Below are 15,984 nucleotides of genomic sequence, written 5' to 3'. Positions count from 1 at the left end.
AGTGAAGTAAAAACCGTGACGAGGGCTGCAAATCAGTTATGGACAGGTCACCATGGTCAGCAGAGATGATCTTCGGTATTTGGGAAGCCCATGTTCTTCTTTAATGGCCAGTAAACAGCTGAAGTTCAGTTATTTCAGCCTGAATCCACATACTGATGTGGTTATCAATTCAAAGCCTGGATGTATTCCTTGAGTTTGACTCACTTAATGTCCCAAAAGGGTGTCATATTCAGTCTAATTAATTTGATTAGTATTCCAAGTATTCCAAAAGAGTCTGATCCTGAGTATTAAAGAGTTTGAAAGATATTCCAGGGACGAGGAGTCTATGAGAAATGTTTTTGCCCTGTTTGACTTATTTCCTCATAGTTTGGTATCTATTGGGTAATCTCAACTAGTGGTTTACATAAGGAAATAGAAATATAATGTATTTGAGGGAGGTATATGCTTGGGCAAATCTAAGGAAAAAGCTCTGCATTGCATCCAATCTGTGCTTTTCCCAACCCAGGTGTTCTTGATGCTAAGAGGAAACTAACATCCTATTGAACAAAACGGTATTGCACAGCACATAAATGAATAAGAAATATATTTGCTTTATTAACATGTCGCTAAATAGTTATGTTAGATGACTTGGCAGGCCCAGCTAGCTTTTAGTTTGTGGTTTCATGTTCACCAAGGTACTGAGTTCCTGTAAATAAGTAGTACTACGTTTATGACATTCTTTGCATTCATCAAAGTTGTAAAGATTGCCTGATTAGACATCTTATAGTTTCAAATGTAGACACATGTAAACTTGCATCATATGTTGTTGAAATGTACTCCAACAGACCTTTTTATCATCAGTATATGTTTCACAACAACTGCCCCATTTCTACTGCTGCCACAAGATTGTAGCCACCCATTCAGGTTATCCTCCCAGCTTTCTGCACTAAACATTCAAAATTCTTATATTTCCATCACAAAAATTTGTAATTATTGAAAACGCAGCCATCTTCTTCTCGAGAGGGAGAGGTCTCGTCCATATGGGACCTCAAACAAGTCCTGATTCTGAACGGGCGGACAACTGGACCACAGCAGCAATCTTCCAAGCGACAGCCTCCTTAATGGCCACAGCCAGGCCGACAGCGGACTTGCACTTCACACTGATGGCCCAATCAGAGGGCAGCGGCTCTGCAGCTTCCGCAGCACTTGGAGGCGGGCCTTCTTCCCTTTAAAAGGGACAGGAGACCTGATGGCAGCTAATTAGTTGCAAGATGATCTAAAATGAGGCTGGGGTAGGTCCCCAAGCACTACCAAGAAAGGTTGCTTAGGCTGCAAGGAGAACAAGAGGGCGCCTCCATTTTATTTGCCCTTACAGGGGTGGCAGGCAGGCTCTGGCGAACAGAAGGGGCCTTTGGGGTGACTGCCTTGGTTCATGGAGTATCCGGTTCAGAAGGTCCCATCCTGGAAAACCGCAGAGACATCATTTCCTTGCAGTTGGCTGTTTCCCCATGCAGTAGTGGGCCACTCCGCCAGCGGCCTGTGAAGATTGCCCTCAATTGGGCATTTAATTGGTTAAATTGACTGAGCTGCTGTCGTTCTGACCACTGGTAAAATGATTGCATTGGCCGCCTTTTAACCCATCCCCCCACCCCCAACCAAGGATGCCACCTGGGGGCCAGTAAACCTTTGCCTCCATGTGCAATGGTGCCATGCTACTAATAATAAAAGCTTAAGTGGATACTGGAAATAAATTTGGAATATAAACAGAAAATGCTGCAAATACTCAGCAGGTTAGACAATGTTTGTGGAGAGAGAAACAGTTAACATTTTAGTTCAATGTCATGAAAAAACAGCTTCCCAGGTAGCAAAGAGCGTATTGACAAAAATGTTATGCTGCCTGAACAATTGCAAAGGAGAAAATAGCAGATGGTATTAAAGGTAAGGTAGGATTCAATAATTTGCTTGTACTGTAGTTTTGCAGTGTGCCAAGGTTACTGTTGCTCTGAAATCCACACAATTAATATTGCAATGTTGATTTCAGACCAGAGAGAAGCAGAAAGATAATAGGTGGGGCAGTTGATAGTGTTTCAGGAAGTCATTTGATATTTTTCAACACAGCATACTGATTGTCAAGGTATGTACCCATAGGAAAAAAGTCAGAGGATTAGGCTGATTTGATGCATGGCTGGAAACTAGACATCAAAGGATGCTGGAAAGTTGGAGGCCTTGAACTGTAAGCTGGTTGCCAATGGAGTCACATAGGGTTCATTGTTTATATTTTAATAAATGATCTATAGGGCAGAATATTATCCATGATGACTTAAGTTTGCAGATTTCACTAAATTAGTGCAAAAGCCAATGACGCTAGCCAATGTGTGATATTCTGAAGCAAGCTGGGGTGGAATTTCCTGTGGAAACATTGTTGGGAAGTTACACCCAAAGCTAAGTCCATTCATGTGCCCATTTTGCCGATGTCCATCTACACCTGAATTTCCTGCTAACCTTATTAATATAATCCATAAAAAATTGAGTTCAAAAAAGCAGAAATCAGCACAACCATTAGAGCTCGAGAAAAGTGCCGAACTTAGTATCATATATTTATTTTTAAAGCCATCGAACTATCATTCATGCATACGTTTAAGAGTATGTGATTATGAAATCTTTTCAATTTTTAATGTGGCTCACACTGATGCCATAGAACTGCATTCAAAAAGCCAGTCTTTGCTAGGATAATACACAATAAATGGGAGGATACTGAGAGGTGTAGAGGAAGTGAGGGACCTTGGAGTAATATACACAGATCCCTGAAGGTAGCAGGACAGATCGATAAGGTTAAGAAGGCATACGGAATCCTTTCCTTTATTAGCCGAGGTATAGAATATCAGAGCAGGGAGGCTATGCTGGAACTATATGAATCATTAATTTGGCCACAACTTGAGTACTGTGTGCAGTTCTGATCACCTCATTACAGAAAGGGTGTAATTGCACTAGAGAGGGTACAGAGGAGATTTACGAGGATGTTGCTGGGAGGATAACCTGAATGGGTGGCTACAATCTTGTGGCAGCAGTAGAAATGGGGCGGTTGTTGTGAAACATATACTGCTGATAAAAAGGTCTGTTGGAGTACATTTCAACAACATATGAAGGTATAGTTGCAAGTTTACATGTGACTACATTTGAAACTAAGATATCTAATCAGGCAATCTTTACAACTTTGGTAGTTGTTTGATACTCACTGGAAAAATGCAGCTATGCGGAAAGATTAGATAGGCTGGGGTTGTTTTCCTTGTAGCAGAGGAAGCTGATGGGAGATTTGATTGAGAGATGCACAAAATTGTGAGAGGCCTGGATAGAGAGGTCAGTGACTCGGGGCCATAGATATAAACGATCGGTAAAAAGATTAGAGGGAGATGAGGAAAATCTATTCCACCCAGAAGATAGTAGGGGTCTGGAACTCATGCCTGGAAGAGTAGTAGAGGCAGAAACCCTCAACTCATTTGAAAGGTGTCTGAATATGCACCTCAAGTGCCGTAACCTGCAGGGCTATGGAACAAATGCTGGAAAGTGGGATTAGGCTTGGTGGCTTGTTTTTGGCCAGCATAGATATGATGGGCAAAGTAAAATCAAATAAAAAGAGTTTAAAAATAAGGGAAACATGTCCCCAAATGTGACTCAGTCACAAGAACGGGGACATATTAAAAATGATGTTTAAAAATTTAAATTTTTTTAAAAATTACTGTTGGAAACCTCATCCCGCCCGTGGATGAGGTTTCCTAAAAAATCTAAAGGCTGCTTGGCCAATTCGCCCACCCGCCAACAGTAACGTTGGACGGGCAGCGAAAAATACTGCTTAATTAATTAATTAATGGGCTTAATTGCCCTCCTAATGGTCGGCGGGCACGCTGCCAACTCTCGCACGCACCTGCCAACCGAAATATTGTGAGAATGCGCAATGATGTTGGGACACTTGCCCGAGGTCTTCGCGCACTATTTTATGCCCAATCGGGTCAGGCGCATACCCGTCCACGAATGTAAAATCCTGCCCCATGATTCTATGAATACAAACTATTACTTCAGAAATTGAGGTAAAACAGCAAAAAATTACTGTTTCCTGCTGTGCCTAAAATCTTGACCTTAATTTTACGTCCATTTTGAACCTGTATAATTATAGGATAGCTCTTTAAACATGGGCCATGTTACATTCAGGCGCAAAGATCAATAGACGTGTGTAAAAGCACGAGGAAGAATGGGTGTGCGAAATACCCTTGTGCCCAAGTTTCCTCAATCTTTTATAGTAAGTATTTGCTTTATGTTCCTATTGCACATGTCTCTGGGTACAAATGCGCAGAAAATTCCAAAAAATAGGCAACTTATTTAAGTAGTAAGGTGATAGACTTGTGGAACAGATTACCATTAAAGGTAAATGGAATAGAAAACCATGGCAGTCTTTAAAATTCCTATTAGGAAAGGCGATACAGGATCCAATAAGGGCAATTGATATGAGGTTTGAATGCGTATGCTATTAATGAGTAGTCTTCTGCCAAAACATTGTTGCATTGTTATTACAGCATGTAGGCGAACTTGCACGTACTTAGTTGTTAGCAAGCAACATTTGCAATTTTTATCTTCTAGGTCTCAGACACAGTCAGGCCTCTAGAATTCAGAACCCTTATATTGATGATTACAGTCAATGATGAAATTACTGTGTATCTGCTGTCAGTTGTGTTTCTTCAATGCAAATCTAAGATAACGTGTATATATTATCAGGGTTATAAGTTTGTTGGGGATGCAGATAGATTAATTAACCTGTACATTATCTTGAATAACAGAATCAGCAGCAAACCCAGCAACACCAGCAGCAGACAACACAACAGAATCAACAGCAACAGCAAGCACCCCAGCAACAAAGCAGTACACAGACAAATGGAACAGCTGCTGGAGGAGGAGGTGGTGGAGGAGGAACTGGAGGAGGCCTACAGCATAACCAGGACAGCAGTCTCAACCAGGGACCTCCAAACAAGAAACCACGATTAGGTACATCAGCTACAACTTCTGGTGGATCTGCCATGCCAACCGATTACCAGGTAATTGCGAGTTTGGTGAGTGTTGCTTTTCAAAATTGCAATAAGAGTCCCTCTCACACTAACTAACATTTTTTTTTCGGAAAAACTTATGTTATTGTTATTACTTGCAAACAAGAAATTGTACAGCAGTAAACATAGCAATGCATTGTAAGTGCACTTGGATCAATACCTTGAGAAGAATATTGATCAAAGACACCAAGCAAAGTTCTAACCCCTTCATCTTAACTCCTTGTCAAGGAACATAAGAACAAAAGAAATAGGAGCAGGAGTAGGTCATTTGGCCATTCGAGCCTGCTCTGCTATTCATCAAGGTAATGGTTGATCTTCTATCTCAACTCCACCTTCCTGCACTATCCCCATATCCCTTAATTCCCTTAGTACCCAAGATGTTATCGGCCTCTGTCTTAGATATACTCAAAGACTGAGCATCCATAGATGTCTGACGTGGAGAATTCCAAAGAATCACAATCCCTTTAGTGAAGAAATTACTCCTCATCTCATTTCTAAATAGCTGGTCCCTTATTCCAAGAATGTGATCCTGTGTTCTAGATTTCCCAGCAGGGGAAACATTCTTTTCAACATTTATAATGACAAGCCGCATAAGAATTTTATATCTTTCAATTTGATCAATTCTTATTCTTCTAAACACCAAGGAATATAGGCCAGGTCTACTACTGCCCTTTACGTCAAGGCAGCATTTGACCAAGTGGGGCATCAAGGATTCCAAGCAAAATTGAGGTCAATGGTAATCTCTACACTAGTTGGAGTCATATCTAGCATAACAGAAGATGGTTGTGGTTGTTGGAGGTCAATCATCTCAGTCCTGCACAATTTCCTCAGGGTGGTGTCCTAGGCCCAACCATCTTCAGCTGCTTCATCAATGACCATCCCTCCATCAAAAGGTCAGAAATGGTGATGTTCACGGATGACTGCACAATGTTCAGCACATGGCTCCTCAGATATTGAAGCAGTCTGTGCTCATATGCAACAAGACCTGGATAAAAGCAAAATACTGCGGATGCCGTAAATCTGAAATAAAAACAGAAAATGCTGGAAAAACTCAGAAGGTCTGACAGCATCTGTGGAGAGAGAAACAGAGTTAATGTTTCGAAAACGTATGACTCTTCTCTAGAGCTGGATAAAATTCAGGCAAATAACATTTGCGTCACACAAGTGCCAGGCAAAGACCGTCTCCAACTAGACAGAATCTAACCATCTTCCCCTGACATTCAATTACATCATCATCGCTGAATCCCCTACCATCAACATCCTGAGGGTTACCATTGAGCAAAAACTGAACTGGACTAGCCATATAAATACCGTGGCCGCAAGAGCAGGTCAGAGGCTGAGAATTCTGAGGTGAGTAACTCACATCCTCAGTCACCAAAGCCTGTCCATCATCTATGAAGCATAAGTCAGGAGTGTGATGGAATACTCTCCACTTGCCTGGATGAGCACAGCTCCAACAATACTCAAGAAGCTCAACACCATCCAAGTCAAAGCAGCCTACTTGATTGGCACCCCATCTATCAGCTTAAATATTCACTCTCTGCACCACCGATGCACAGTGGCAGCAGTGTGTACCATCTACAAACAACAGGACCTTCCAAACCTGTACCTGTACCACCTGGAGGGACAAGAGCCGCAGACACATGGGAACACCATCACCTGGAAGTTCGCCTACAAGCCACACACCATCCTGACTTGGAACTATATTACCGTTCCTTCACTGTCACTGACTCAAAATCCTGGAACTCCCTCCTTAACAGCACTGTGGGTGTGCCTGCACCACATGGACTGCAATGGTTCATGAAGGCAGCTCACCCCCACCTTTTCAAGGGCAACTAGGGGTGGGCAATAAACGCTGGCCCAGCCAGTGAAGCCCACATCCCGTGAATGATTGAAAAACACCTAGGGGTATTCCATTTACGCTGGATATAGCTAGCTTCTGGTAATCTGCTCAAGTGGAGTGTTATTCAGAAGCTCTATTCCCTACTGTCACAGATGCTTTAAAGGGTGATTCCCTAAAGTTGTCTGTGAACAATGTATTTGTAGATTTTTGTGTATTTTCTTACCAGTGGAATGAGAAATTACTCTAAAATAACCCAGCAGCAAAGCCTTTATACTTAAAAAAAAATGAAAAGGTTAGTTTATTACACTCTATTCCTCTGGAAGTTTTTTTTATTCATTCAAGGGATGTGGGCGTCACTGGCTAAGCCAACATTTATTGCCCTTGAGAAGGTGGCTGTGAGCTGCCCTCTTGAACTGCTGCAGTCCATGTGATGTAGGTATACAAACTGTGCTGTTAGGGAGGGATTTCCAGGATTTTCACCCAGTGACAACAAAAGAACAGTGATATAGGGTAGAATCCCCCCCCCCACCCCCCCAATCAGGGGGTTTGTGCGGGGGCGGGCGCGGACCCAATCGGCGCCCCAAATTGGGTCTGCGCCGCCATTTTACGTGGGCAGGCCAATTCAGGCCTGCCCAGCGAGACGTGTGCCTGGAAGCGCTGTGTGCTCCATATGCGGGTGGGGGTGTTCCCTGATTTGGGAGTGCACTCTTTCGCACATGTGCATGAAAGAGCGCAGAAATCTCCCTGGGGCACAGAGTTTCTAAAGTTCATTAAAGGAGAAAAAAATCTTTATACTATGTTCCCCCATGTGAAACTGTCACATGAGCTGGGACATGTGTATTAATTTCATTTAAAAAATTTCCAAGATTTCAAAAACATCCATGAAAAGGTTGGACGGCCAGCTTTCTCAGTAGGGTTAATTAGTTAATTAATGGCCTTAACAGGGCTTTGACAGTTTGGCGGGCACGCAGCTGACTCGGCTATGCGCCCGCCGAACTGAAAATCTAAATGATGTGTGGTGATGTCAGGGTGCACGCCCGACACCACCCCGCGTCATTTTACGCCTGGGCGAGTGGGCCCCGCCCCCGCTTGTTGAACCGAAAATTCTCCCCATAGTTGTGATATAGAATACTCTCCACTTGTCTGGATGAGTGCAGCTCCAACAACACTCAAGGAGCTCGACACCATCCAGGACAAAGCAACCCGCTTGATTGGCACCCCTTCCACAAACATTCACTCCTCCCACCACTGATGCACAATGACAGCAGTGTGTACCATCTACAATAAGCACTGCAGGAACTCACCAAGACTCCTTGGACAGCACCTTCCAAACCCGTGACCACTACCATCTAGAAAGACAGGGGCAGCAGACACATGAAAACACCACCACCTGGAAGTTCCCTTCCAAGCCACTCAACATCCTGAGTTGGAAACATACCGCCGTTGCTTCACTGTCACTGGATCGACATCCTGGAACTCCCTCCCTAACAGCACTGTGGGTGTATCTACACCACATGGACTGCAACGGTTCAAGAAGGCAGCTCACTACCACCACCTCAAGGACAATTCAGTATGGGCAATAAATGCTGGCCTCGCCAGCAACGCCTACATCTCGTGAATGCGTACAAAAAAAATCTTTCCATATAGGACAACCCCCTCATTCCAGGAATCAGGCTAGTGAACCTTTGTTGCACTCCCTCTAGCTCAGCTATGTCCTTTCTTAGGTAAGGAGACCAAAACTACACAGTACTCCAGGTGTGGCCTCATCAGTATAAATGTAGTAAGACCTCTACTTTTATACTCCGATTCCTTTATATTTTTGTTTGTTATTATTAAATTAGGGGTATGTGGGCGGCGCTGGCTGGGCCAGCATTTATTGCCCATCCGTAATTGCCCTTGAGAAGGTGGTGGTGAGCTGCCTTGTTGAACCGCTGCAGTCCATGTGGTGTAGGTACACCTACAGTGCTGTTAGGGGGGGAGTTCCAGGATTTTGACTCAGCAACAGTGAAGGAACAGTGATATATTTCCAAGTCAGGATGGTGAGTGGCTTGGAAGGAAACTTCCAGGTGGACATGTTGCCGTGTATCTGCTGCCCTTGTCCTTCTAGATGGTACTCTCTGCCTCCACCTGCACCTCAAGCAAGTGTAAAGTGCCCTCATCATGTGCACCGACAATGCAGCCGACGATCTAACGCCCACTGAGGTGCTGATGTCTGCGCTGGTGCCTGGTTCAGAGAGCGGGTGTGATGCAGGTGCAGATGAAGCCCGACGGCCCTCTGGCGTCAGGGATGGCCCTTCGGGGTCCTGTGATTGAGTGTGTGCTGGCGAATCTAAAGGACAACAAGGAAGTGTCATTAGTTAAAGTCATCACACTGTCACTGTACATGCCAGGCATCCTGGTGAGACAGTGGAGATCTGTATCATGGTGCCATCGTCTTTCAATGATCAATGGGGACCCCAGGTTTGAGGTTCCCATCAATGAAGAGACTACGCTGGAATGGTTGCACAGGCCGCAACTCTCACCTTATGCGCACTGCGCTCTTACCTTCGTCTGACACCCCAGCCTATCCACGACCGGGTGTACAGGGAACTTGCCGGCTCTCCAGCTCACGGGCATCCTGCTCGAAGCTGGTTAGCAGCAGCAGGTTGGGCGGATCTCTGCCGATTTGTTACCTCTCCAATTGGTTATGGCTCGTCTTCTCCTGAAAGAACAGAGGAGCTTTGCTTAGTCTACTCTCTACCTCCAGCGCCATTGCAGCCTGGCCAATCCCACCTGAGGAGCACCTTGCAAGGCACATCCGAGTTGTGAGCCCTTGAGCCACAAGGCACTCAGTCCAAGCAGCCAGGGCTCACCCCCTTGGCCAGCTCCAGCATTAACAGTTGGCACTCAGACTCTAACACCCCTGAGCTTCACGGGCAGGGGCGACAGCCAGCCCTTAATATTTTTGCACACTGATCCATACCAACATGATACTCACCCTTCCTGAGCGCAGCAGGTCATTGAACCCATGTGCACCGCACCACGCCATGGCTGCTGACCTGTGCTGCCACCTCCTCCCAGGTTTTTTTCATCAGGTGTGGTGGCCTCCTCCTTCCGTCCCTTGGTACAAGGGTGTCCCTCCTGGCAGCCACCTCCTCCAGGAGCACAGCGAGGCACTCGCCTGAAAAGCGGGGGGCCGAGTGCCCACTCGACCTGCAGCCTTGCGTCTCCAATTGCTGCTGAGGCCATAGGTACCGTCTCCGCAATGCAGACAGTATGCTCCTTCGCTGGCAGCCTTCAAGGGGTTGCTGTGCCGTTTGTAAACTGTCCGTCAGGTCGCCATTGGACCCGGAGCATGACACGCCCTGCCCGTGCCTGGCCCTTCCTGACCATTGGGAAGCTGCATTTCACGCTGGGCAGGCCTTAATTGGCCAGCCAGCATGAAATTGCGGTCATGTGCCGATCACGGGTGGCAGTCCATTTCCCAGCCGATCCCAGGCCCGCCGATTACACACGCCCACTGACCTGAAAATTCAGGCCCCTAGAAAATAGGAGCAGAAATAGGTCATTTGGCCCTCTGAGCCTGCTCCTCCATTCAATATGATCATGATTGATCCTCTAACTCAATGCCGTACTCCCGCTCTCTCCCCATACCCCTTTACTCGTTTAGAGTCTAGAAATCTATCTGTTTCCTTCTTAAATATATTCAGTGACATGGCCTCCACAGCCTTCTGTGGTAGAGAATTCCACAGGTTCACCATCCTCATCTCAGTCCTAATGTCCTACTCAGTACCCTAAGACCGTGACCCCGTGTTCTAGACCCCCTAGCCAGAGGAAACAGGATCCCTGCATCCAGTCTGTCCAGCCCTGTCAGAATTTTGTATGTTTCAGTGAGATCCCCTCTCATCCTTCTGAACTCCAGTGAATACAGGCCCAGTTGAACCAATCTCTCCTCATACGACAGTCCTACCACCCCAGGAATCAGTCTGGTGAACCTTCACTGCACTCCCTCTATGGCAAGTATATCTTTTCTTAGGTAAGGAGACCAAAACTGCACAAAATATTCCAGGTGTGGCCTCACCTAAGACATCCTTGCCCCTGTACTCAAGTCCTCTCGCAATGAAGGCCAACGTACCATTTGCCTTCTTAACTGCTTGCTGCACCTGCATGCTTGCTTTCAGTGATTGGTGTACAAGGACACCCAGGTCTCTTTGTACATCAACATTTCCCAATCTATTACCATTTAAATAATGCTCTGCCATTCTGTTTTTCCTAACGAAGTGGATAACTTCACACTTATCCACATTATACTGCATCTGCCATGTATTTGCCCAATCACTCAACCTGTCTTAATCGTCTTGAAGCCTCTTGACACCCTCCTCACCACTCACATTCCCACTGAATTTCATGTTTTCAGAAAACTTGGAAACATTACATTTGGTTCCCTCATCCAAATCATTGATATATATTGTGATTAGCTGGGGCCCAAACACTGATCCCTGCAATGCCCCAGTAGACACCGCCTGCCACTCCGAAAAAGACCTATGTATTCAAAGAACAAAGAACAAAGAAAAGTACAGCACAGGAACAGGCCCTTCGGCCCTCCAAGCCTGCGCCGATCATATTACCCGTCAACTAAAACGTTTTGCACTTCCGGGGTCCGTATCTCTCTATTCCCATCCTATTCATGTATTTGTCAAGCTGCCTCTTAAACACCACTATCGTACCTGCTTCCACCACCTCCTCTGGCAGCGAATTCCAGACACTCACTACCCTCTGCGTAAAAAACTTGCCCCGCACATCTCCTCTATAGTTTTCTCCTCTCACCTTAAATCTATGTCCCCTAGTAATTGACTCTTCCACCCTGGGAAAAAGCTTCTGACTATCTACTCTGTCCATGCCACTCATAATTTTGTAAACTTCTATCAAGTCGCCCCTCAATCTCCGTCGCTCTAGTGAGAACAATCTGAGTTTCTCCAACCTCTCCTCATAGCTAATAACCTCCAGACCAGGCAGCATCCTGGTAAACCTCCTCTGCACCCTCTCCAACACCTCCATATCCTTCTGGTAATGTGGCGACCAGAATTGCACGCAATATTCCAAGTGTGGCCTAACCAAGGTTCTATACAGCTGCAGCATGACTTCCCAGCTTTTATACTCAATACCCCTGCCAATGAAGGCAAGCATGCCATATGCCTTCCTGACTACCTTATCCACCTGCGTTGCCACTTTCAGTGACCTGTGGACCTGTACACCCAGATCCCTCTGCCCGTCAATGCACTTAAGGGTTCTGCCATTTACTGTATAATTCCTGCCTGTATTAGACCTTCCAAAATGCATTACCTCGCATTTGTCCGGATTAAACTCCATCTGCCATTTCTCCGCCCAAGTCTCCAACCGATCTATATCTTTGACAATCCTCTTCACTATCTGCAACTCCTCCATTCCTACTCTCTGTTTCCTGTCTGTTAACCAATTCTCAGTCCATGCCAATATATTACCCCAATCCCATGTGCTTTAATTCTGTGCACTGGCCTCTTATGTGAGACTTTATCAAAAACTTTTGGAAAATCCAAATACATGGTATCCACTGGTTCTCCCTTATCTATTCTGCTAGCTACATCCTCAAAAACCTCCAGTAGGTTTGTCAAACATGATTTCCCTTTCATAAATCCATGTTGATTTTGTCTACATGTTTTCTAAGTGTACTGTTATCACATCCTTTATAATAGAATCTAGCATTTTCCCTACTACTGACGTTAGGCTAACTGGTCTGTAATTCCCTGTTTTCTCCCTCCCTCCTTTTTTAAATAGTTGGGTTACATTTGCCACCCTCCAATCTACCAGGACTGTTCCAGAATCTACAGAATTTTGGAAGATAACAGTCACTGCATCCACTATTTCCATGGCCACCTCCTTTAGTACCCTGAGATGTAGATTATCAGGCCCTGGCGATTTATTGGCTTTCAGTCCCATTAATTTCTCCAGCACTATTGTTTTAGTAATACTAATTTCCTTCAATTCCTCCTTCTCACTAGGCCCTTGGTTCGTTAGCATTTCTGTGAAGTTATTTGTGTCTTCCTCTGTGAAGACAGAACTAAAGTAGTTGTTTAATTGCTGTGCTATTTCCTTGTTCTCTATTATAAATTCTCCTGTTTTGGACTGTAAGGTTACCTACACTTGTCTTCACATCTTTTTCTTTTTACATACTTAAATAAGTTTTTACAGTCCGCTTTTATGGTCCCTTCAAGTTTACTCTCATACTCTATTTTTCCCCTGTTAATCAATCTCTTGGTCCTCCTTTGCTGAATTCTAAACTGCTCCTAATCCTCAGGCTTGCTCCTTTTTCTAGCAGCTTTATACGACTCCTCTTTGGACCTAACAATATCCTTAATATCTTTTGTTAGCCATGGTTGGGCCACTTTTCCTGTTGTGTTTTTGCACCAGAAAGGAATATATGACTGCTGCAATGCATACATTTGTTCCTTAAATATTAGCCATTGCCTATCCACCTTTTAATGAAGTTCTTCAATCTATATTAGCCAACTCACACCTCATACCTCACCTGCCAAACAGTTCCCAACTCCAGACTGAGCTGGTGTGAACCACGTCACCTTCAGAAGCTGACCCAACTCCGTCAAAATTGCATGGGGTCTGAAATGTCCACTTGCAACGGAGCCAGCAAAATCGGGACTGCTGTGTGCTGGTTCACTTCCTGCGCCACTGAAAAATGCCAGCGAAAGCAATGGGGGCGGGAATCCCGGATTGGGTCCCATCCCACCATGTATTTTGCTGGCCCACCCCCATTCTGGCACGGACAGAGGTATGAAAATCCCGCCCAAGGTATCTATTTAATGTCTCTACCATTTCCTTATTACAGATTATAATTTCACCTGTCTCTGCCTTTAATGGGTTTGTGTTTACTTTCACTAATTTCCTTCTATTATAAACCCATAGAAATGGTTATAATTTGTTTTTATGTCTCTGGCTAGTTTACTCTCACATTTTCATTTTTCTTTCCTTTTCAATATCTTGGTCCTCCTAGGCTGAATTGTAAAATGCTCCTAATCCTAAGGATTACTACTCTTTTTGGAAAATTATAAATTTCCTCCTTTGATTTCATTCTATCTCTTGTTAACAGCTGTTGGACCACTTTTTCTGTGGGGCTTTGTGCATTAAAGGAATGTATATTTGTTAGAAATTATGTATTCATTCATTAAATGATAGCCATTGCTTATCAACCATAATATCACTTTAATATAGTTTTCCAATCTACTTTAGTTAATTTTCCCCTCATGCCAACATAGTTTGCTTTGTTTAAATTTATGATCCTAGTTTCGTACTTAACTGAATCACTTTAAAACTCAATATAAAATTCTATCATACATGGCCACTCTTTTCTAGAGGCTCCTTACTACAAGGTTATTCATTAACCCTTTCTCATGGCACAATATTAGATCCAAAAATAGCCTGTTCCCTAGTTGGTTCCTTGACATAGTGTTCTGTTCTATAAAACTATCTTGTATACATTCCATGAATTCATCCTCCACAGTATTACTGCAATTTAATTTACCCAGTCAATAGGAATATTAAAATCCCCCATGATTACTGTTTTACCCTTATTACACACACTTCTCATTTCCTGATTTATCCTCTGCCCTATTCAACAACTACTGTTTGAGGAGCCTATAAACAACTTCCACCAATGTTGTCTGCCCCTTGCTGTTTCTTAGTTAACCCAAACTGATTCTACTTATTGATTTCCTGAGTTAAGATCCTTTACCTTTACTGTCTTCAACCCATCCTTTATTATCAGGTCTACCTCGCCTCCTTTTCATTTTGCCTATTTCTTCTAAACGTTAATGTTTCTAACCTTGGTCGCTTTGCAACCGTGTCTCCGTGGCTATTATTTGTGCTATTAATTCATTCAATTTGTGCTGAATGCTTTGCATTCAGATACAGTGCCTTTAGCTTTAACATTTTTCTAATTTCCCCTGACCTCACTTTAGTCACTAATGCCATATTACATTTGTCACTCTCGCTGTCCCTTCCTCACCCACTCTGGTTATTTTTACATAAAATGCTGCTCTGCTTTAGAGACTTAACAATTCCCTTCTGCTTTAGAATGTAACCTTTCCTGAATCCTCCCATTTCCATTGTTACTTTAAAGCTCCGTCGACTGCCCTAGTTATTCGATTTGACAGGACATTGGTCCCAGCTGCAGAGAACAGTATCTGTTCCCCTGACTTATACTGTCCCCAATCACTACCACATTACTTTCCATTCCCCCACTTGATTGGCCTTCTGCATCGTTTTACTGTGGTCAATTTGTCCATCCATCCTGCTGTCTTTGTTCATCCACACCGGTGGCAAGTAGCTCATAAATCAAAGTCAAGGGTTGAGGCCCCTCCATCACTACGTCCTGGATCTCCATACCTGCTTGACTTGTAGTCACATCCGCCTTTCCCTGACCATTGACCAACTGTAAAGTTCTGTTTAACCTAAGGGGTGTGACTGCCTCCTAGAACAAAGTGTCCAGCTAATTCTTCTCCTCCTGATGCCCAGAAATATCTGCAGATCGAACTCTAGCTCAACAACTCTGAGCTGACGTTTCTCAATGTATAGGCACTGACCGCAGATACAGTTGTTCAGGATTACAACACTGTCCACAAGCTGCAATATGCTGCAGTGCGCGCACGATCTGCCCTGCCATGGCATGTCTATCTAACGTAACCTTATTTAGTTATTTGATAAATTAATTAATTAATTTTTAAAATTAAATTGATTTTAATTTTATTAATTAATTGATTTATCTAGTTTACGTTATTAATCTAATGCAACAAAGCATAGCAAGCTCCTAGCTTAGAGACAAAAGAAAAGCACTCATGAGCTAATGGAGGATATAAAAACATAACATCCTTCCCCCCTCTGCACTGGATTCCTACTTGTACTAAATTCCTGACTTTAACACTCTGTTAACAAAGCACTCACGACCACTTTGTGCTCCATCATTTGGGCCTGAATTTTTCAGTCAGCATGCGGGGGCGGGCCCGACACGCCAGCGCGTAAAATGATGCGCGATGACGTCAG

The 15,984-nt window shown here is 44.1% G+C and overlaps 1 protein-coding gene and 1 long non-coding RNA gene across 3 annotated transcripts in view; one reads left to right on the top strand and one right to left on the bottom strand.

Annotated features, from left to right (window-relative positions):
* Window positions 1-15,984, top strand: part of cdk19 (cyclin dependent kinase 19) — a 282,538-nt gene that overhangs the window by 219,618 nt on the left and 46,936 nt on the right. For both annotated transcript variants that reach the window (XM_078542611.1, XM_078542610.1), the window contains one exon: window positions 4,809-5,063. In XM_078542611.1, the coding sequence (XP_078398737.1) occupies window positions 4,809-5,063 (255 nt within the window). The remainder of the gene's footprint in view (window positions 1-4,808; window positions 5,064-15,984) is intronic.
* The window catches only part of LOC144680986 (uncharacterized), a 59,661-nt gene continuing 48,733 nt past the window's right edge, over window positions 5,057-15,984 (bottom strand). The window contains exons 2-4 of the long non-coding RNA XR_013576657.1: window positions 9,460-9,616; window positions 9,088-9,244; window positions 5,057-6,142 (exon numbers count right to left, since the gene is read on the bottom strand). This is a non-coding gene — a long non-coding RNA (uncharacterized LOC144680986). The remainder of the gene's footprint in view (window positions 6,143-9,087; window positions 9,245-9,459; window positions 9,617-15,984) is intronic.

Source organism: Cetorhinus maximus, chromosome 5, assembly GCF_964194155.1.
Source record: "Cetorhinus maximus chromosome 5, sCetMax3.hap1.1, whole genome shotgun sequence".
In the NCBI taxonomy this organism is placed as follows: Eukaryota; Metazoa; Chordata; class Chondrichthyes; order Lamniformes; family Cetorhinidae; genus Cetorhinus; species Cetorhinus maximus.
Note: the sequence above shows the minus strand (reverse complement) of the source record. Positions and strands in the feature narration are given on the sequence as shown.